Source organism: Nannobrachium achirus (genome assembly GCF_963921795.1).
Source record: "Nannobrachium achirus genome assembly, chromosome: 21".
Taxonomy (NCBI): Eukaryota; Metazoa; Chordata; class Actinopteri; order Myctophiformes; family Myctophidae; genus Nannobrachium; species Nannobrachium achirus.
In genome coordinates this window covers 44,170,017-44,193,407 of record NC_137828.1, presented here as the reverse complement: position 1 = coordinate 44,193,407, position 23,391 = coordinate 44,170,017, and the positions used below count along the sequence as shown (strand labels likewise).

Here is a 23,391-nt window from a genome sequence, read left to right as displayed (position 1 = left end):
ATGTTCAGCAAGTTTAAGGGCCTCTTTAAAGGGCCCCAGCCTCCGGCACCATCACCACCACCTCCAGCACCACCTGCAGCACCAGCCCCTGCTCCAGCTCCAGCTCCTGCACAGGTGAGGTGACTAGTACAATGGGTCGTATCATATCATATGGATACAGGTCAGGTGGGCACTAGAAACATCTGGGCACCTCGATGTAAAATGTGCTATTTTGTCCAAAATGTGGGGAGAACATTTTTTTGTTTGTTGAAAAAATGGCCTTAAGTAATGATGTGAACATGCACGGTAACATCATTATCAGACTTCATTTTATTCTTCAACTTCTTGTTTATGCCTCAAAATGACTGGATATTCAAGTTTTGTAGCAATGTTTTGCTCAGAGCTGAAAGTGCGGAAATCACAAATTAGGCCTATCAAAATTATCAAGCAATGAACTGTGCACTGCAGACATTGAAACAATCAACAGTATTACAGCCAGTTCTATTTCTTATTTGGATCGGATATTTCCAAAGCATGCTAATAACAACCTCGACTCAAATTAAACATCTATAACACTCATCCAAAAGGGAGGTATTGGGTAAAAAAAAAAAGAAAAAGAGAGAGAGAGCACTCAAAAATGTGGAGGAGTTAAAGTTAAAACAAATGTTATTCTATACAGCCAAAATGTTTCGACCGCTTAAGGTCTTCATCAGGGCAAGAGCAGTGATGAAGACCGGTGATCCTAAGCGCCACAAACATTTAAGATCTTTTTGAGCGGTGCTCCTGGAAGAAGCTAGGCTCCAACATCTGGCTTTGCCTGGGACGAGAAGCGTGGCCTACATCTGGCCTACATCTTGGCACGAAGCGCTCAAAGTTTGTTGTATGCCCAGTGTCACATTGGCCAAGCTTTGCGGGGTGCTTAACCCTAGAACACGAACACTTTTTTGTAGAAAACAGAGGGTAAGGAGTGCATCTGTTTGGCTGTAGAGTAAAAATCTCCCACACAAGGTGCTCTTTGGTAGTCAGGTGACAAAATTGATGCAAAAAAAGTTAGACCAAGGCACTCTTGAGGGACAGTTAAAAAGCCTTTATTTTAGGGCTAATGCATAGCAAGAAATATAAAAAAGCACCTACGCGTTGCGGCACAATGCCTTCTTCAGGGTGACTCAAGTCAGACTCAAGTAAAATAAAGGCTTTTTAACTGTCCCTCAAGAGTGCCTTGGTCTAACTTTTTTTGCACGAACACTTTTTTGTTGTTGTCACACCATCACTAACGCCGGGTATATTTTACCCGATATAATACCACCTCGACTCAAATTAAGCCATTTAGACATGGAACGCATCTGTGTCGCGTTAGACTTGAACCGCTTTAAGTACAACAATATATGGCAATTTGGCACTCTACTTTAATATTTCAACATGGAATTTCACAAAAAAAAACTAAAAGCAGATATCATGGGGGCTTATCATGGAGGGCAACATTTTTGAAACAATTGGGTATATATTTTAAAAAATATATATATATAAAAAGTAAAGGCGCTGGGAACTTTTCCTTTTAGTCCAGCCAAGAATGGTCCAGTGAAGGCAAAGTCTACTGCCAATAGTGGGAGTATGTTTTTACCCTTTATTACTAACGCTGGGTGAAATTCAATTCCAACCTGCCTGTGGAATAAAAACAGGAAAGGGGCAGGGAAACACATGCACCTACCTTCTATGATGTCCCACTGAGCATCCTGAAGGTGCAAGGACCCAGACATCTCAGACATCAGCAACATTATGAAAATCACATAAGCATAATTGTCCGGGTGAAAATCAGCTGGCGTTAGTGTTCTAGGGTTAATGAAATTAACTCTAAATAGCACCGCTCACTTCACACTAGGTGTGATTTTTGTATCTCTTGTGAGCACCCAGTTGGCCTCTGTTTTTCTCGGGGAGGTATTAGGCTTCTGTTCTTCAGGCAGGGCTACTCTAATTCCACTCGCTCAGTCTCATGGCCTTTATTTTGTCAAAATGAAGCCAATCATTGAAGTTTGAGGACAGATCTTTGTTTTGTTTGTACAGGAGGAAAAACCCAAGGAGAATGAAGCCAAGACCGAGGACAAGCCACAGGGTAAGCTAGCGTTCATCACTATCACTGTTTCTGATTGACAGGTATTTGCACATACAAGGACTTTGTCTATGTGAGGTTAATGCTTCAAGCCTGATCCATTCTTCATGGTAAATGGTAAATGGTGCATTTATATAGCGCCTTTATCCAAGGCGCTTTACAATGATTGTGCATTACATTCACCCATTCACACACACATTCATACACCGATGGAGGAGGAAACCATGCAAGGCACCAACCTGCTCATCGGGAGAAATTAGGGGTTCAGTGTGTTGCTCAAGAACACTTCGACACTAATTCTGGGGAGCCCGGGATCATACTGGGAACCCTTCGGAACCCTCCGTGTTCTAAGACGGTCACTCTACCCCTGAGCCTCTGCCGCCCCCCACGTACGATGGTGTCACGCCATGTTGTGATTTTGGACCGGATATCTGCTATTTCTCGGCACACTGAAGCAATAGTATCAACACATTAATTATTTAAAAGTGTTTACACAAAATATAAAGATGAGAAAACAGAAGCTATACTGTAGGGCTACATGATATGTATATAATAGTGTATTGTCCAGTTCCCATTAAGGGATAGTTCACCCCAAAACATTCCTAAGACAATAATTTGATGACCAGCGTGGTTCCCTATTGGAGACACAAAGAGCCTGCTTTATTCCCTATGGAGACACAAAGAGTCTCCTCAAATTATTGGTTTAGGAATGCGACAAAACAAAATATCCATGAATTCAAGTCTCCATGGGATGTGTGGTGTTCTGAGGCACTCTTAAGAGAATGAAGTTAGAGTTTCAAAAAAAAGAAAAAGAAAAAAAAATGCATCCAAGCCGTAAAAACTATAAACGGGTAACACACCTGAAATATTGATATGCACATAGGAGTCGTTTTTGTTGTGTGTGCCTACATGTATGGCCTACTTGTGTGCCAGCTAGCAGACCACGCCATGGTCCACGCCGTGCGCTCACCACTGGCATCACCACTGGCATCACCAGGAATGCTGGTCCCTCATTGGCTGTTAATGATGACTTTGCCAGAAATGCTGGTCCCTGATTGGGCTACCGGCTTAGCTACCCACCTACCTACTTACGCAGCCAAACGCAGTACGTGTGCGCTCTGCTGGCGCAAGTAAAAACACCTGCCAATGCTTCAAACAGCTAAGAATAAAGCTCCAACTCAAGGCTTGCACTACCAGTGGTGTAAAGTGACGAAGTACTGTACTTAAGTACAATTTTGAGGTACTTTTACTTTACTGGAGTATTTCCACATGCCTCTCTCCTGAGAGGCAAGTGAAAAAGCTGAATTATTATTAACCAGCCAGGGTCAAGCACCACCACCAAGTTAGCCCACTAATGATCTTGGAGGCTCGACATGCTTCCCTTTCCTGAAAAATGCAAATAATGGAGTTGGCATGAAAAAAAAGATATATATTTCACCCACTTCTTAACTGTAAACCTGTGAAGTGACAATACATCTGATTCAGATGCTGCCAGGGCCCTTTCTATGTTGATTAATTCTGTACCGTTTCCCCTGATATGATTTGTTGAGGCTTTACATTAAAACCATCAAGCCTGAGTGTGACTGGGCAGCGGGTCTCCTACCAGTGGGACGTGTAGCGAGCACCTCCCTATGGAGACGTTCCTAAGCTGGCTCCTTACAAGTGAAGGAGCAGCGGTTCTACTCCAAGTCTCTCTCTGGTGACTGAACCTCTGACCATATCTCTAAGGGGGATGCCAGCCAACCGTCTGAGAAAACTCATTTCAGCCGCTTGTATCCGCGACCTTATTCTTGCGGTCATGACACACACTTCATGACCATAGGTCAAGGGTCTTCAACAGGGGGTCTGGCACCACGCCTCGCGCTGCGAGGCATTGCGAGCTTGTAGATCGTCTATTTTTAGCAAAGAGATTTGAGTGGAAAAAGTGCAGACTAAGTATAGTGAAACGTCAAGTTTATTAAGTATTGACGGTTCAAGTGGTTAAACATCTGAAAACACAAATTGACATGAATCCAAAATACACTGATGATCGAGTTGTCAAACGATTGAACTATATGGAATCTATGAAAAGGTTGTGGGGGTCCCCGCTTCATATCTCTCTCAACTAAGGGGTCCTTAACTAGCTGGACACATTGAAGACCCCTGCCATAGGTTATTCATTTGTTTATTTATGTATTATGGAACAGAACCAGCAGCAGCAGCACCAGCCCCTGCCCCAGAACCAGCAGCTGCTCCAGCACCGGCCCCAGCACCTGCCCCTGCCCCTGCACCTGCCCCTGCACCTGCCCCTGCACCTGCCCCAGCCCAGACTAACCCTGAGCAACCTGGAACAGAAGGGTAAGAGCATAATGTTTCACCCCATACAACCTGGGTCTCCAGTGCAGGAGACCAACGACCAAACGTCAAGGACCCCCAAATTGACACTTATTAGCCTGCAGACCCCCATTTTAAAAGATATATGCCAGGGACACCCATAAGAGAAGATTTTCATGGCTATAACAGTGATTTCAAGGACCCCCAGTTTGACATGCATTAGGCAACAGACCCCCCCATTTAATGTCATTTCTACCCCAATTTATATAGTAAAATCAATGTTAATCTAACTCTGAGAGTGTACAAATGGAACCAAAATGAGTGTACAAATGGAACAATTTGTACAACCTCTGAGTTAAATACTAGGGGTGTAATGATACATTTTAACAACGATACGATATGCATCACGATACATGGTTAACAATACGATACATGGAAAATATTAGTTCATTCATGGCGATACGATGCGATTCAGTTCAATGATTTTAAATTGATATAGTAACTATTTAGCAAAGAAATAAAAATTGTGTAAAACGTTTAAAAATACATGGATGGACATAATATTTCAATACATACTGTATGGACAAACCCACCTTGACATGAATACAGAGATTACACACATTTATCGATAGACCAAGATTAGCTATACCATATGGAATGGAGAGGTAATTAGACCCCTCTTTTTCATTTTGCCAAATACAAGGCACAAATACATACAATCAATTATTTGCATTGCAAAACGATTCGATACCGGGGCGCCCGCTGGCCTGGTGATCTAGGCGCATACCACATACTAGGCTATGATGCCTGCTCAGTAAGGGCAATTCCCGATCCAGACGACCTTTGCCACATGTCATTCCCCATCTCTCTCCCCATTTCCTGTCAGTCTACTGTATCCTATCAAATAAAGGCATAAAAAGCCCCAAAACAAATCTTAAAAAAAAAAAAAAAAAAAAAAAAAAAAGATTCGATTCCGATTACCACATTTTAAAACGATACGATACGATACAAAGCCAAAACGGTACGATATTTTACTTTTGCAAACGATATAGTAGATCATTGCAAATTAAAATCGATTTTTTGATTCAGTTACTATATTGTTACACCCCAATTAAATACCCATAAGGGTCCATTTGGTTCCTAACTATCATTTAGCTGGGGACCCCTTTGAACTCCCTCAAGGACCCCTGGGGGTCCCTGGACCCCACTTTGACAACCAATGATCTAGCCAATAGGGATCCACACTTGACTAGATTGGGTTTAAAAGTTTTATGTAGGGCTACTTGTCGGTCGGTAGGTGTCCTACCCAACTCCAGGGTCTAAAGGTCTCAATGAATAGGGAGAACTACCTCCAACCACTGCAGATGAGTTAGTAATATTCATTAGCATACTCTACCATACAGATGAGTTAAAAGAGAGTTGGGTCGACACTAAATTGATTAGTTGAATCAACCATTTAACCCTGTATTATACTTCATTGTACAAAGGGGCATGTAAACATCTTTTTGACAATTTTGTTGCACTTCTGTGCTGCTTTGTGTCGGGTGCAGGTTTTCGGGAAATGTATAATTAACCACACATACAGCTATGGTAACCATTTTCAATTAAACAAAACATATCCTTCATAAACTCTGGACCCCATGGGGGTCCTTTAGGGGGATTCAGCACAGAAGGTTTCTATGTGTGAGTGCTAGAGTGCTCCAACGTGCAGATCAGATTGGAGAAGCTCAAAGTAGCTTAAAGGCTTTTCAGCTTTGTATAAGCTCAGCGAGGCTGCTTAAGACGGAGCAATCAAACAAGTGAAGATAGATAGATACACAATCAGTACACATGTAGACATGTCCACTGAGCTCATCAAAATGCATCAGTTCATGGCACAAAAAATTAAATAAAAATAAAGAAAGATATGTCTAGTGTTGAAGTGGCTTACGTCACAGAGGTTCCCAAACTGGGGTCCAGAGATCCCCAGGGGTCTTTGAGGTGGTTGCAGGGGGTCCCCCAGCTAAATAAGCTAATATAGCACCAAAACAGTTTAACCCCTAAATACGTACAGTAGGCTATTTGAAAAAAGACAATCTTCAAGCTCACAATGCAATGCATTGTGAGTTTGTAGAGCTGCCGTTTTCAAAATAATCTTGAACACAAATCCTGAATTGGGGTCCCTGGCACCAAATATTTTGACATGAGAAAGTATGAGAACCACTGGTTTATGTGATTGCAAGGTTAATTTCAATCAAGGCATGTTGTGTTGTTCTTTAGGCAAGAGGGGGTTCCACCGCCCCCACGGCCCATAGTGGTCAACAAGTACTCTGATGAGATGATGAGAGATATCATCAAACGCCTGAGAGAGCGCACAGAATTGTACAAAGAGAAGGTTGTTGACCAGTACGCCTCCTCCCCAGAGATCACCCCTCCTGTTAGTAAGTACACACACCGACCCACGCATGCACGCATGCACACACGCACACACACCCTCAATTCAGGAGTTTTTGCTTGTGTGATGTTGTAGGTCCATGTTGCGAGCACACATTTCTACCTCCGCCAGGAGATACTATGCGCTTGCATGTGTGCGTGTGTGTGCGTGTGTGTGCGTGTGTGTGTGTGTGTGTGTGTGTGGGTGACGGCCATGTTGGCAAGAGAGCAGAGTTGTAGAGAGCACACTAGTATATTGGCTGATGCTACTGGATTACCTGGAATCCTAATTTATTGAGGCACTACACTGTCTCTGCATTTTATGTGATGATTACCTTGCTCATTGTAAGTGAAGAGCATCTGCTAAATGCTTAAATTGTAATTGTAAATGTAACTCATGGCTTTACCCACCATCAATGGAGACTGTAGCATCTCTTCTCATGTTTAGTTTAGTTTATTTAGCACATTGTTATAACAATATAGAACATATCAAAGAAAACAGGTTACCGTGCGAGGAAAGGAAGACACCTGTGGGATTTGGAATCAAATAGGTCATTAAATAACATTGATTAAAAGTTCAACTAGAAAAATACAAAAGACTACAAGTTTACAAGGGGGGCAATAGTGCAATAAATAGATAAAACACAAAAGCTGCAGAATAGAAGAAAAGAACAAAAAACTAATTTGTAAGGATTATACATCACAACTAAATCATATGGACTAAAGTGAGGAAAAAATGTGATATTGTTTTAGATGTTTCTTAAATATTGCCAAGGATAGTGATGACTTAAGTGACGCATGTAGAGAGCTCCACAACCGAGGGCCTCTAAATTTGATGCTTTAGAAGTACGACAAAAAGGTAAATTTAAACCATCACTTTGATTTGTATTCCTCCAGCGCCACGGCTTCGCAAAGACAGGTACGCCGAAGTGATAGAGGAGAGGAAACGGCAAGCGGAGGAGGACCAGCGCAAGAAAGAGGAGGCCGACAAGAAGAAGAAAGAGGAGGCGGAGAAAAAGAAGCAAGAGGCGGAGCAGAAGAAGAAGGAGGAAGAGGAGAAAAAGAAACTAGAGGCACTGACGGAAGAGGTGAAGGTGGAGAAGCCGCCCATCATGACCAGAGTCAAGGCCTACGTCCACACCAAATTCTGGACCACCTTGGATCTGGTGTTTGAGCCAATAGAGAACCAGATGGACTCAGTGCTGGGCAACACCATTGACCCGTTTACAGGTCTGAACATTCATTACAAAATGGAATCAATTCCGAATACATTTGGGTCCCCATCCGGAATCAATGGTGGTACATTTATTGCAATCAAATTTTTGTCTTAGGAATGCGACACATACAGAAAAATATTATTGAACTCAAGCCTCCATGGCGTGAGTAATCAATATAAAACTAGAAGCAGTGCCGAGCACAGGTCTCCACCAGGTCAGGTTAGGTTATTTTTGCCTCCTGGTGCTAGAATAGGCCAATGTGAAGGGAGCGTGTCGATATTGCGACATAGCATCTGTTCAACGGTCCATTCCTTCGACACAGGTGAATGTTAACCTGGTGAAAAGCTAACCTGCCGACGTGGGTGAGTAGCTAACCTGCCGACGCGGGTGAATGATAAACTCTATGCCTAAACCTAACCCTAACCCTAACCTCAGTAACCGCGACACGGGTAAGTAGCTAACCTGCCGACGCTGGTAGTCGAAATTCCCCAATGTGAAAAGTGTGCCATGTCTTGTTCGGCCCTTCACGGCAATCGGACGCTGCATGCATGATTTGAGGCATTTTGTTCCAAAAATGTGTTTCACAAAAGTCTAAAAGTCGGTGGCGCTATAAAAGGCCAATGTGAGAAAGGTGACATTTGTTTCTTGACCTAGTGGGAATATGCGTGCAAAATTTCACGAAAATCGCAAGCTGGGTTCATGATTTGAGGCATTTTGTTCAAAACGGACCAATCCTGCAAAATTTGGAAGCCAATATTAGCCAATTAGGAGGAAATATCGGACAGATCCGACTTCATAGAGATACTGTGTACTGATTTGCGTGATTTTGGGATAAAATCTGAAGGAGTAATATCAAAAGATGTGTTTTAGATAAGTCGGCCTCCTTGTAGCGCTATAAAAGGCAGATGTGAAAAATGCAGGGCAAAGGTCTTTCCATTGCCTCTAGGGAGTGAGCATACAAAGTTTTCCTCTGATGGGTGGAATTATAGGTAAAAAAAAAATGTTTTAGTGGCATTTCTTCCTTTGCCTAGTGGAAACCTGCGTGCCCAATTTCAACAAGATTGAATTCTTTGTTCAAGATTTGAGACATTTTGTCCTGCAAACAAAAATCGGCCTAATGGTGGCGCTAGAACAGGCTCATGTGAAAGATGTGGAGCAGTTCTGAATTGGCATCCAGGGAGTGTGTGGCCAATGGTGCCGGAGAGCGGGTAATAGATGGACGGAAAAAATCAATTTCCAATGATTCCTTGTGGGAAGTTTTCTGCAGACTTCCGGTTCCCATTGCATTTTTTCCCATATTGCTTGTTTGGTCAAAACGTCCTGTTTTCTATGGGCCATAGCTTACACACTGATCATCGTGGCCGATGAGTTTGTGAGTCTTTATGTAGCATGAACTGCAATACCGCTGGGTGGCCAGTGGCAGGCCTGGGTGACCAAGTGGCGCTGTTGACTCTCTCACACACACACGCACGCACGCACACACACACACACACACACACACACACACACACACACACACACACACACACACACACACACACACACAGGTCTGCCTCCAACACTGACCGAGTGTTGTTGCATGCACAAGACACACAAGCACCACAAATTCCACCCCCCACACTCACATAGTGACGGATTTTCATGCTCAACATAAGAATTCCTATATAGGCTATTGCTTAATGAAATGAAAATGCACCGCTCACTTCATACTGGATTTGATTTTTCTTCTCCGCGTGAAAGAAAAGACTTAAACGGCTATGAACCGGAGCCGCCGTGCGCACAATAGGGACTTTAAGCAAGGACGGATACGGCAGTCCGCTACGGTAACCAGAAATGGATCAGTACTCGATAGATAAACCTGCTTGGCGTCAAAGAGTTCAGTAAAATTGGTGGTAACCCGTCACCGACGGCTGTTTGCTTAATGATTTTGACTGCTACGGCGATTGTGTCATAGCAGCTGTACTTCCGCCTAGCGGAGCCGCCCTGAAATCTGTCCTCGCTTTAAGTGCCTACTGCCTAATGTGCACGCGGTAAATACAATAGGATTTGCCTATGGCAGTCAAATTGTTGTTAAGCCCCGTTTACACGTTTTTGAGCGGTGAAAACCGCTCCTACGTTTCACTTTGTGTGTATGAGCACGGATCTCCATGTATTGATAGCCAAAATGTATTATCCAATATTATATTAGTCCGGATCTCCATGTCTGATCATACACATGAAGTAACTGACATCAAAGACGTGTGTCGTGTTTGCACCGCTCACTTCACACTGACAGGTGCGATTCCTCGCCTCGGTTTTTGACCGGACAAAGCCAGATATTGGAGCTATAGCTCCTGTTCCAGGAGCACCGCTCAAAAAATAATATCTGAAACATGGACATACAAGGTTCTGCCCAACGGCAACTGTTATGCCCTCCCCTTTTAATTTTTGAGCGGTGGTCACACCGTCTCCATAGCGTGGCCGTGTGTGTAGGTAGGTATATATGTTTGTTTGTATATATGTATGTATGTATGTATGTGGGTGGGTGGGTCTGTATGTAGCCTCAAGCCTGTGGTGTAGTACCTTTTCTGACCACACATGTTAAGGGAGGGGCGCTGTTGTCTCTTTTTAAAGTGGGAACTGGTAGAAATAACATTAAACAATCTTTGCTACACATACAATACAAAAAACAAACAACAAAATAGAGCATCAATGATACTCCACAAATACAGTACCTAAGATAACTCAAAAGTGATACACAATATAAACGCAATATCAAAAGCCAATATGCTTACATGAAGTAGAAACACACAACCTGTACGAAGAAAGAAAGAAAAAACTACCACGAGGCTAATAAACATCTGAGCAAGAGCAATTGTTTGTGAATATATCTAAGGTGATCCTTTTGATGCGTCTCGGGGAATTAACGCAGCCAACAGGGACCAAAGAAAGAGAGTTTTTTGTACCCCCGTGGGACCATTCCAAACCAGTTTAAATTTGGAGGAAATATACTGTAGGAGGGGAGATCACCAAGAATAGCTTTATAGATGAAATTATACCAGTGTTGGATGTCAAAGAAGACCGTCAACTGAAGCATACAACATGCAGTGGTGTGTCCTACCACCCTGTCTCACCCTCTCTCACCCACTCTGCAGATCGCCGCTACGTCGCCTGGCTGGCGCTGGTGACGCTGGCCTTCAACTACAACACGTGGTTTTCCACGTCGCGTCTGTGCTTCAACTACCACACCCCGGACATGATCCCTTACTGGCTGGCCGCCGACCTGCTGGCTGACTTCATCTACCTCGTCGACTTTATCATCTTCCAGCCACGCAAGCAATTCGTCAAGGGGGGCGATGTCATCGTAAGTAGCCAATTTGACCCCCTTTTCGCCCCAATTTAGTTGTTATGACAATAAATTACAGTTTACAGTTTAGGCATTTAGCAGCTCTTAATCCAGAGCGATTTACAATAAGCAAGGTAATTTCAATACAATAAGCAAGGTAATACGACAATACATCAACATCAATACAACAATTGCATAGAAATATCAATCTAGAAAAAAATAAATGTAGATAGACCAAGCACCTAATCAGTAAAAAACGTTATATAAAACCTAGGAATGCTATCTAGCTTTCATGTATGGTCATTGAGGGTAGGCGAGTGCTTTGGTAAGTGCTATGGGCTTGGATGGAGTCTGAAGAGGTGAGTCTTCAGGCGATGGCGGAAGATAGGGAGTGAGTCTGTCGTTCTAAGTGCGACAAGGGGTTTATTCCACCGCTTGGGAGCCAGGGGGGGCGAATTATCTATAGGAAGAGTGGATCTTTGTCCTGGGGTTTTTAGCGAGGGTTCTGTCAGCATCCCTGTGTTAGCTGATCTGAGTGAACGGGTGGGATTGTAGGGGTTGATCAGGCTGCTTTGAAGGCCAGCATTAGTGTTTTGTATTCTGTGCGGGCCACAACCAGGAGCCTGTGGAGGGAGCGGAGAAGGGGAGACACATGTGAGAATCGTGCCGCGGCATTTTGGATCACTGCTTTGCCACTGTTTCTGCTTCTGCCAGTGAGGAGCAGGGGTCATCCTCATGCTGGCTTGTGGTGGACATCTTTTGACAGCTTTGCTCTGAGCTGTGTTGTGTGTAGAGCATAATAGTGAATCATAGCGACATCCTGGCAAGCGCCGCACTCCCTGCGTTCTCATTGGCTGAATGCAATACTGAGAAAACATGGAGCGAACGAGTCGCCGTGTCGAGTGTTGCGAAGGTCGCTTAAGCCGTCTCAGCGTCGTTGGAGTTATGTAGGCCTACAGATAGGGACAGAATAGTAAATCATGTTTGGGGTGAACTGTCACTGAGAGTGCCTCTGGCCAATCACAGCGTGTCTTTTCCGGGACTTGCCTGAACGTCGCTATCTTCCACTATCATCTGTAGAACCCTTGGTCCCATAGCCGGGGAGGGGGGAGGATACAGTCGACTGAGACAGTGATTGGTTAAGCCAAAACACGCCCCACCATCTGAGCTAAGCTTTGCCAGCAACAAAGCCATTTCATGACATCTTTAATGATCAAAGCTAATTGTTTTATTTTGCCCTTTTCAGAAAGACAGGGTGAGCACGAAGAAGAACTACAGAGAATCAGCTAGACTCACGGTACAGTATTATTGGAGAGCTTTATACTGGACTATTTTGGGAATGTCATTATAGGCGAACAAGCTTGTAGATCAGCTATTTTTGCTGTTTTAGAAATGGAGCTATGGCTATTTTTTGCCACCCCTATTTCTTTCTGAGATGACGCCTCTGTGCATGAACTAACTCTTCAGGCTTCATGTCACATCATTCTAGGGCAGGGGTCGGCAACCTTTTTGACAAGAAGTGCCATGTTTTTATTTTCTTGAAAGCCAAATCGAATACATTTAGCCTAATTATGACACCACATCAGAAATAAAATATTTCCAACATCCGTATATATAACAACCTTTATTTCTTCTTCTTCTTAACTATATACTTTCACATCAGGATATAATGAGCATTAGACGCAAGCAATATATAGCAAGAGCAATAACCCACCTATCTCCCAGACTCCCTCTCCATTCAGAGTTCAGAGTGTGAATGAATGCAGGATTATGTGCAGGATGTCATTTGCATAGAGATGTGAGGGGACTTAAAAAAAAACTCTGTCTCACTCACACTCATGCCATGTGCCAGTGTGCCAGGGATCACCCTCCCCTGTGCCAATGTTGGCACCCGTGCCTAAGGTTGCCTAGCCCTGTTGGCAGTGGTTCTCAACCTGTGGGTCGGGACAGGGGGGTCCCCAAATTATTTTGAGGGGTCCCCAGATGATTAACTTGATGTACAACATTGCTTTCTCACTCAACAGTAAACAACCCAACATAAAGTTTAAGTGTATAGATATAGAGGGTATCTGCACATTTCTAAAGTGACAATTTAATTATCACAACATTTACAGATGTAACAATAAAACAGTAAAAGAAAAAGAAAAAGACAATACAATACAACACAAAACAATACAAAATAAACAGAACAAAAAGACACAACAATGACAAATTAAACATTGGCCAAATTGTCAAATATTAGAGGTAGAAATTGTGAAAATAGCCGATCTACATGCTCACAACGCCATCAAACAAAGTACTGAGGGCACACACCAGTATTGGTGTGGTGCTGCTGCTGACCTTGGTAAATAAGTATAAAGGTGAAGAAAAAGGCTGCACACCCGTAGCCACGTTCACCTAAATGACAATTTTCTGTCTCTTTCTCCTCCACAGCTAGACTTGATATCTCTTGCACCGTTCGACTTGCTGTACCTCCAGTTCGGATTCAAATCCATTTTCAGATTTAATCGTATATTAAAGGTATATTATGTGATACTGACCATATCACAAACTCCTAAATAGTTATTTAACAAGTATGTGATGCATTTCAACAAATACATTGTAAATGTATAAGTTAACAAATAGTTACCTAAGTTTTAGCTATGTGAATTGTATTTTGATTTTGACTTTTGAAGGCGGACACATTCTTTGAGTTCAGCGATCGTCTGGAAAGCATCATGGCCAAAGCTTACATCTGGAGGTGAGACCAAGGTTATAATAGTTTGGGATTTTTCATTATAGTTTAGTTTTAGTTCGTTTTTACACACTTTTAGTAATTACTAATTCAGTTAGTTTTCATTCATTTTTAGAGCTAGTTTTCATTTTTGTGACATTGCGTAGTTTTAGTTATGTCGCAAGTTTACTATGAAAACCGGCACAACTTGTCTGCTTATCTCTGTCTGTAGGTCACACCTGACACTGTGGTTCCCCTGACACAGTAAAAGTCCATATATTGGTATTCCCCAGAATCCCTTTTATGCCCATATATGAAGATCCCTAATGTCATCGATATACATCACTGGCAAGATGGCCAAGTCATGGCCCATATCTTTGTGGCCATGTATGGGCATGAAAGGGATTGTACGTTGTGATGTCATGGGAACCACTCCAAGAGAATCCCTTTTATGCCCTTATATGGAGATCCCTGATCTCAACAATATTAAGCCCATATCTAACAGGACTTCATATGGGAATGCCCATATATGGAGGAAGACAGCCCATATCTGCTGTAGCTATGTTTCTATAGCATGAAGCGAAGCTTACTGGTTTGTGTTTCGTATGTTTAGAGTAATCCGCACCATTGGCTACCTTCTGTTCATGCTCCACCTCAACGCCTGCGTCTACTACGTTGCCTCGGACTACCAGGGCATCGGCAAGACCAAATGGGTCTACTCTGGCCTGGGGAGCGCGTACGTATCCTTTAATTATGTTTTTCATAATTCTATGGTCATTACAGTACATGTGTTTGTGTCTGTAGTCAAACAAGACTAAAATGTATATTGTTTCAGTGGTGGAAAGTAACATTTACAATTTTAGATTTTTTACCTTACTGGAGTATTTCAAAATGTCAGTACTTTTACTTCTACTCCACTACATCTCAGAGGCAAATATTGTAGGCTACTTTAATTTACTCCACTACAATTATTTGAAAACTTGAGTTACTTGTAGATTTTGATTATTATTGCAAAACATACATTAACCACTTCAACCCTATTTACATTATTTGAAAATAGTCGATCTACAAACTCACAATGCGTCGCGATGCGACACATTGTGAGCTTGTACTGTAGATCTGCTATTTTGAAAATAATTGAAAACTTGTGAAATGGGACATTCTGCATGAATTGTACTTTCTACTTTTGATTCTTAAATACATTTTCATACCAACACTTTTGTACTTTTACTCAGGTGAATTTTGAATTCCGGACTTTCACTTGTAATAGAGTGCTTCCACATTGCAGTATTCCTACTTTTACTCAAACGTAAAATATGTGAATACCTTTTCCACCACTGATTAGTTTTAGCTAACTAGTCGTTAGTCGAGCCACAAAGTGATGGCATTACTATTAGTCTGTTTGTCTGTCTATCCACAATGACTCGTTACACTGTGTCAGGCCTGGTGTCAGGGGCTCAAATGATGAAAAGATCCACTTTCCATATTACAGAATATTTACATATCTCTTCTTGAGTTTTTACTTGTAAATTTATATTTTCCAATTGTTTACTGTTGCCATAGCTACCTTAGCTGCTTCTTCTATGCTGAGAAGTCCCTTCTGATGGTGGCTGAGTTACCAATGCCGGACACCGTGTTCGGTCAAGTCTTTCAGATGACAAACTACCTCTTTGGGGCCTTCTTTTTGTCCATCGTTCTTGGACAGGTAGTCTCATAGTTAATTTACTTTTTATGTGGTGTTTTTCTACGATTTTTTTTTCTTTCTTTGCTTCGCCCCTTCACCCCCTTTTTTTATCAACTACGTTGTTTTTGCAACCCATCAATGCAAATTACATTGAAAGGTCTTAATTAAAAGTCCTTAAATTGTCACTATGTTGGTTTGTTTACTGTTGAGTGAGCAAACAATGTTGCACCATTTGAGATCCACTGCTGTAGATGTAAGCTTCCTTTCTCTAACGGCCCAACACTTCTCCACAGGTACCTGCGCTGTTACTACTATGCCGTCCGCAGTCTGATCAACATTGGGGGTCTTAATGAGCCCCACACCGTCTTTGAGATTTCCTTTCAGATGACTAACTTTTTTACGGGTGTCTTTGTGTTCTCCAGTTTGATTGGACAGGTAATATAGAGAGACGTATAGATAGAAGAAAGGCTTATGATCCCTTGAGGTCCCGTAGGAAAGCCGAGGTCCCACAGCAGTCCAGATGAATCTAGAACCTATTGTTACGCCCAAACTCACACCAGCAGCAATGCAGCTGGCTCTGACTGAGCTTCGGGTTTCAATGCAAAGTAAATAATGAGGAGCGTCTCTGCGCTTTTCCACAGCGCCGCGATGCTCGACAGTGAATAGCTTAGTGTCAAAGTAGAGGGAATCGTTAACTGTGACACTAGTCCACTAGCGTCCAATAAATCAATCAATATCTCCCTCTTCTCCATTTCTCCTCCCACTAGGAAGATTTTTTTCTCCCCGTCTGCTAAATGTTACACACCGCATTAAAACCAGGAAATAATTACCCTAACTCTTTGCAACCATGAATTTGTTTTGGATTTTAGCTGTTAATCTGTGTAAGTATAACTATAAATATATATAGTCCTCAGTGAATACCTTATTTACACCAACATTGCTCTTGTGAAGCAGTTTGTGTATGTTTATTTATTAACATTGGAAACTGCAGTGCTGTAAGCGAGCGAGGCCAATCTGCTTTGCTCAGGCAGAGCTCGCTATAGGCGTCGTCCAGTCACACACATAACCTTAGACAACAAATTATTGCATGTAGCATTGCGGACCAGCGTGGATGCATTGCTGCTGGTGTGAATTCAAGTGTCATATCCGACCCCGTCGGCAGAGAAATATTTTGCCATTGTACGTTTCTGCAAATCCCGGATACGTTGAATCTCGATGTTTCTGAATAATGTGTGGACCACGTAGACTCAATAACAATAACAAGGTAGGCCAATGGCCATGATGGCTGTGCTGCCAATTCAACGGCATCCAAACTGTGTGGCAATGCAAAGGGAGCATGGCAATCAGTTACATCATAACCTATAAATTGACACGGTCAACATTTTCAGTCGACATGGTCTGCAACTAGAAAAGATAAAAAACCATGCTTTATAGTTGTCTCAGAAATGTCGACATTCAACACTTCTATGATTTTTTTAAGAATGAAAAAACTCTGGCGACCAGGTTGGTGTACCCCCCCCACCATGCATTGAAAAGGTGCTTTAAATAATAAAAAGGGATATTCACTCGCAACCCATTGTTTTGGAAACACTACTCTAATAGTGATAAAAAGATATTTAGGATTTATTTTCTGAGCAAGGCAACAAGTTATGACCAAAGCGTATCGACCTAAGAGGTCTTCATCAGGGTCTTCATCAGAAACCCTGCTCAGATAAATGCTTTTATTTTTTCACCATTTTCAAGTCTGCAGTCCACAACATTTTGGATCTAAGCATCTTTGAAAACCCCCTTTTTTACATGTTCCTACTTGTATCACCAAAGAGCACCTGTCTATATAGAGCCACTGTCTCTTTTTAAACTGCTCTAATAGTCGTGGTACATTTTCCTAGTGTTTCTTATATCTGACGTGTGTTCTTGTTCCAGATGAGGGATGTTATCGGTGCCGCCACCGCGGGCCAGACTTATTTCCGCAGCTCCATGGATGGCACTGTCGCCTACATGGTGACCAACAACATCCCTAGCTTCTGCCAGAACCGCATCCGCACCTGGTACACTTATACCTGGGACGCCCAGGGCATGCTGGGTCAGTATGATACATGTTACTGACCATTATACTGACCATGATACTGACATGATTCTGACCATGATACTGACATAATACTGACATGACACTGACATAATAAGTGGTGCGATGTGAGCTTGTGGAAAGGCTTTGTTTTATTGTATTTAACATTTTAACGCCATTTCTGGAAAGGGGGCACAGCCAGAGACTATGGCTAGCTGGGATCCTTGTCATGGAAAGATTTGGGATTCGGGTCTTTCTCACATAAACATACATCCAGACAGTTTATGATGATGATGATGATGATGATGATGATGATGATGATGAATGATGGTTTTCCATCTGGATGCTTCCAGATGAGGGAGAGCTGCTGGATAAGATGCCTCTGGTGATGAGGACAGCCATTGCTGTTGATATCAACCTGACCACCTTCCAGAAGATTGAGCTCTTCAAGGTGACAGGCAGCTGCACACTGTAGACCAGAGCTTCTCAAAGTGGGGTCCAGGGACCGCCCAGGGGTCCTTGAGGAGTTCCAGGGGGTCCCCAGCAAAATGATAGTTAGTAACCAAATGGACCGTCATGGGTATACTCAGAGAGTGTACAAATGGAACCAAATGGACCCTAACAAGTTAAATTGAAATTGATTTTATAATATAAATATGGGGTCTCAGAGATAGAAATGCCCTTGAATGGGGGTCCGTAGCCTAATGCATGTCAAACTGGGGGTCCTTGACATGAAAATGTTTGAGAACCACTGCTGTAGACTAGAGGTTCTCAAACATTTTTGTCTCGGGTCACCACTGTAAATAACTTCTTCATCCACGGCCTGAATTACAGTATATTGTTACTTACAGTACCTTACATTTATGGCAAATATGTAAATCTTTCCCCCTAAGATACATGTGTCACAAGGACAACTTGAGATAATATGTGTATAAATAACATTTATACTTGGCGTCTAACCACTTAAACCCCAGCATCTGGGGAGAATATTCACCAAAAATAGCTGATCTACAAGCTCACAACGTGTCACAACTTAACACGTTGTAAGCTTGTACATCTGCTATTTTTGGTAGACTTTACTTTTAGAGCACTGTTGGCTGAAAAAGAACGCACCAAGTAGAGTTTAACTCGAGTAGACTCTATAGTGTTTGAAATTCATCAGTTTAACCCACTCTAAGGGGTTAAACTGATGAATTTCAAACACTATCAAAGTATACAGGGCACCCCTTGACTTGTGTCAAGGCCCCCTAGGGTGCCACACCACACACACACACACACACACACACACACACACACACACACACACACACACACACACACACACACACACACACACACACACACACACACACACAATTTCACATCTCTGCTGTACAAACACAACAAACAAACAAACAAACATACTGTTGTGCTCGGGGGGAAATGACCCTGCATAGCCCATAATAAGCATACTCAATGAAAACAAAACAAAAATGAAGGTTGAATTACTGCTGGTTTCCTACATTTCACAGTCATTAAGCAGCTTGTCGTGTGCTTCCTCTCCCCAGGGTTGTGACCAGCAGATGTTGGTGGACATGTTGCTGAGACTCAAGTCTATCATCTATCTACCTGGAGACTTTGTGGTGAAGAAAGTGAGCACCAATATGTTTACAGTTAATCTTACAGACTTTTGCATCTTGTTTAGGCCGCGTTTACACGGCGAGGGGCTCTAGAAAAAACGACAAAATAAAATGTCAGATATGCCGTCCGTTTTCGGGGGTTGAATCCATAACAAAGTGAAACCAAAGTTGAAGTTGCAGACGCTCTTTTTTTTACATTCCAGTGGTTCACCCTCAAAATTACTTTTTTCCCCTATCGATTACTCACCCCATGAAGACTTGAAGTCATGGGTATTTTTTAGTTTTTGACATTCCCACCAGGTCCAGGAACAAATGCCACCCTTTTCACATTGGCCTGTGATAGCGCCACCAGCAGGTTGACTTTTGCAAAACACATTTTTGGAAAAAAATGCCTCAAATCATGAATGCAGTGTCAGAAAGGCCGAAGAAGACATGGCAACCATTGGACTATCATAGCGCCACCAGGAGGCCACAATAACCTACCTGATCTGGCGGAGACCTGTACTCGGAAGAGCACTGCTTTTAGTTATATTATATTATGTCTCTTCAGGGGGATATCGGTAAGGAGATGTACATCATTAAAGGTGGAGCGGTGCAGGTGGTCGGAGGACCTGACAACAGCATCGTGTTTGTAACACTGAAGGCTGGCTGTGTCTTTGGAGAAATCAGGCAAGATTTATACAATATTATCAATGGCTGTGGCTGTGTGGAGTTTGTATGTTACTGGGGAGGAAGTGAAGAGATATTGAATGAAGCAGCACACAGAGAAAAACTCAATGGCGCCCCCTGTAAGAGGCAATGGTGGAAAAAGTACTCACATTTGTTACTTAAGTAAAAGTAGCAATACTGCAATGTAGAAATAATCAAGTAAAAGTCTGGAATTCAAAATGTACTTGAGTAAAAGTAAAAAAGTATTGGTATCAAAATGTACTTAAAGCAGAATGTCCTATAACAACATTTTGAAACTAGAAGATCTACAAGCTCACAATGCATTGGCTATTTTCAAATGGCCGAAATGTATGTAGGGTTGAAGTGGTTAATGTATGTTTTGTAATTATAATCCAAATCTACAAAGTAATTAGTAAAAAGTTTTCAAATAACTAGTGGATTATCATTCGTAAAATTAATTGACCCTTTGTCAAGTCCCGCTCGTGGTTGTGGCTCTCTTCGCACCTATTGGTTGCTGTTTCTTGGTTGGACAAAAATCCTTTCTCCCCATCCACTATCCACTATTGAAATAACAGGTTTTTCAGTTGCTTGGTCTCAGTAAAAAGGAATATCTCAGCTGCAATAGAGTGACTGAGCATTCAACCATAAGGCGGAACCAGGGCGGAACCAGGGCAGAAAGAGCCTGCTGGTTGGTCAGTCAGGGACCAATCAGAAGGATGACAAAGGGTCAAGTAGTGAGTAGAAGTATTGGACATTGGAAATACTTTTCACCACAGGAAAAACTCAATGGCGCCCCCTCTAAGAGGCAATGGTGGCGCCCTGGAGAATAAGGTGAATATTGAATCTCTCTTTCCATTGCCAGTCTCTTGCAGTCCTCCAAGGACGGAGGGAACAGGAGGACGGCTAACGTCAAAGCGTACGGCTTCGCTAACCTCTTTGTCCTGGAGAAGAAAGACCTGTTTGACATCCTGGTGCACTACCCAGAGTCACAGAAGGTGCTGGCCAGGAAGGGAAGGTGAGTCTCATTCACCACCAAAATCTATCAATCCTTTTCCCAGTGGGGGGTCCTCTACCCAAAGCTTCACAGACACTCAAAGTACAGTTGTACTACAATACTGTAGAGCAGGGGTCTTCAACAGGGGGTCCGCGGCGATACTGCAGGGGGTTCCCGAAATTATACGGCCATCTGTATATGTTTAAAATAAATGCATGAATATATTAATCCATCATTTTAATAGAATAGTATTGAATGCAAAATAACATTGTATGTTTATCAGTGTTGGGTAACGCACGTTAGTAATATAACGCATATTACTAATATATTACCGAAATGCGGTAACGACTAATATAACGCCCTACTAAAAAAAACATCGGTAATATAATGCAGTAATGACAACTTATTTACAGCATTACTTTCCGCGTTACCGGCCAAAGTGAAGGTGCTTTTTTTATTTTCTTTGTATTTCCTATTTTTGTATCCATCCACAATGCGAAGCGTCCAACAGCAGCACCGCCAGCGCCAGAAAACTACAAAACCATTGACACCTGCGACCATTATTTCCTGTTGGCGCGCTGTGCGGTCCTGCCGGTACATCAAACAACAAACAACAACATTAGCAGCAAGCAGCATCAAGTCAGAATGGAGTCGGAATCGGATGAAATATTGGTTGATGAGGAGATCCAGGTCCAGGAGAATGAGCCCGAGCCGGAGCCCGAGCCGGTTGGAGACCCAGGGTCAACGTTTTCAGGATGGGTGTATTCACATTATTTCGAGTTCATTAAACAAAAGGATGAGAAGAACATTGCAGTTAAGTGTAAACTCTGCGATGCGGGGCCAGGGAGGAAGACGAAGGTTCTCTCTACGTCGATAAAAAGCACAAGTAACCTAAAGAAACACCTGGAAACGGTCGTTCACCCTCACACTAAACTAACTGAGAAAAGAAAGGCAGATGGCAGCGGCGGCGCACCGAATCTTAAGCAACAAAAACTCGATTTCTCTCTCCGGGTTGAACGGCTGGAAGTCAAAGAAGTGAGGAGGCTCGTAGCGGAGTATGTTGTTGAGGATATGAAGCCTCTGTCAACAGTAGAATCTCCAGCTTTTCGAAAGCTTGTCAGCAAAATCCCTGTCAAAACTGCTAAGGTAAGATGTCGTTTACAATTTCCTATTATAGCTATGATTTCTATATTAATTAATTAAATTCAATAATCAATACCTACCAGTGCATGCAGAGGCCAATACACAGCCTGCTATTGCCCTCGCCTAGGCGCCTATATAACGCTGATTCATTAAGCTATATGCCTATTTCAAAATCATATTATTAATACAATATTTTCTATACATTTTCAGCCTTTCGTCCCACCAGACAGAAAGACATTTGCCAAAGAGCTGGAGGCGGCATATGCTTTAATGGAGAAGGAATTAAAGAAAACACTGGAGGAGCAGCTATACGTTTCAACAACAGCAGACATATGGAGTGCCAATAATAAGAGTTTCATGGGGGTGACCGTTCACTGGATCGACCCTCGTACATTGAAAAGAGAGAAGGCAGCGATAGCTTGTAAACGATTCCGAGGTCGCCACACCTATGATGCAATTACAACTGAGCTGGAGGACATTTTCTCTAAATATGGACTGAACATTAGTAAAGTGACTGCTCGTGTGACGGACAACGGCAGTAACTTTGTGAAGGCTTTCAAAGAGAATCAACAGCAGCAGCAAGCTGCAGCCGCTGCTGCTCCATCTTCAGACGAAGATGAGGAGCTCCTCGACGAGCACAACGATGAAGGCGAGGTAACCTTTACAGATCTCCATAGTATATTAACCGCAGCCATGAATGATGATGCCCAACCTGGTCTATTTGCATTGCCTACCCACTATAGATGTGCAGCACATACACTTAATTTAATTGCCAACAATGAGGTTGATAAATGGCTGTCATCTAATTCAGAATCGAGGGCTGTGTATCGCAGTGCTACGGCCAAATGTTCCGCGTTGTGGTCAAGAACCAGCCGCTCCTCTACAGCATCAGAGTCCCTGGAGGAGCTCAGTACTCGGAAGCTGATTGTCCCCACAGTGACACGGTGGAACTCATTCCACGATGCATATTCACGGATCACAGCAATGCCTCTCGCTGACATCCAAGATCTCAGCAGAGAGCTTCAGATTAAATGTATGAACGACAGGGAATACCTGTTTCTCAAGGAATATTGTGCTGTTTTGAAGCCCTTCACAGTCGCACTTGACATTCTGCAGGGTGAGAACACTTGTTATTATGGGACGCTTCAGCC

The 23,391-nt window shown here is 42.7% G+C and overlaps 1 protein-coding gene across 1 annotated transcript in view; it reads left to right on the top strand.

Annotated features, from left to right (window-relative positions):
* Nucleotides 1-23,391, top strand: part of LOC308306749 (cyclic nucleotide-gated channel beta-3-like) — a gene marked incomplete at both ends in the record, with an annotated part of 35,853 nt that continues 12,462 nt past the window's right edge. Inside the window, 16 exons of the mRNA XM_080751794.1 lie at nt 1-114; nt 2,041-2,089; nt 4,273-4,423; nt 6,659-6,819; nt 7,709-8,041; nt 11,163-11,371; nt 12,600-12,650; nt 13,787-13,873; nt 14,029-14,093; nt 14,680-14,802; nt 15,630-15,771; nt 17,674-17,833; nt 18,169-18,266; nt 19,363-19,446; nt 19,985-20,103; nt 20,966-21,118. Of these exons, the coding sequence (XP_080607920.1) occupies nt 1-114; nt 2,041-2,089; nt 4,273-4,423; nt 6,659-6,819; nt 7,709-8,041; nt 11,163-11,371; nt 12,600-12,650; nt 13,787-13,873; nt 14,029-14,093; nt 14,680-14,802; nt 15,630-15,771; nt 17,674-17,833; nt 18,169-18,266; nt 19,363-19,446; nt 19,985-20,103; nt 20,966-21,118 (2,099 nt within the window). The remainder of the gene's footprint in view (nt 115-2,040; nt 2,090-4,272; nt 4,424-6,658; nt 6,820-7,708; nt 8,042-11,162; nt 11,372-12,599; nt 12,651-13,786; nt 13,874-14,028; nt 14,094-14,679; nt 14,803-15,629; nt 15,772-17,673; nt 17,834-18,168; nt 18,267-19,362; nt 19,447-19,984; nt 20,104-20,965; nt 21,119-23,391) is intronic.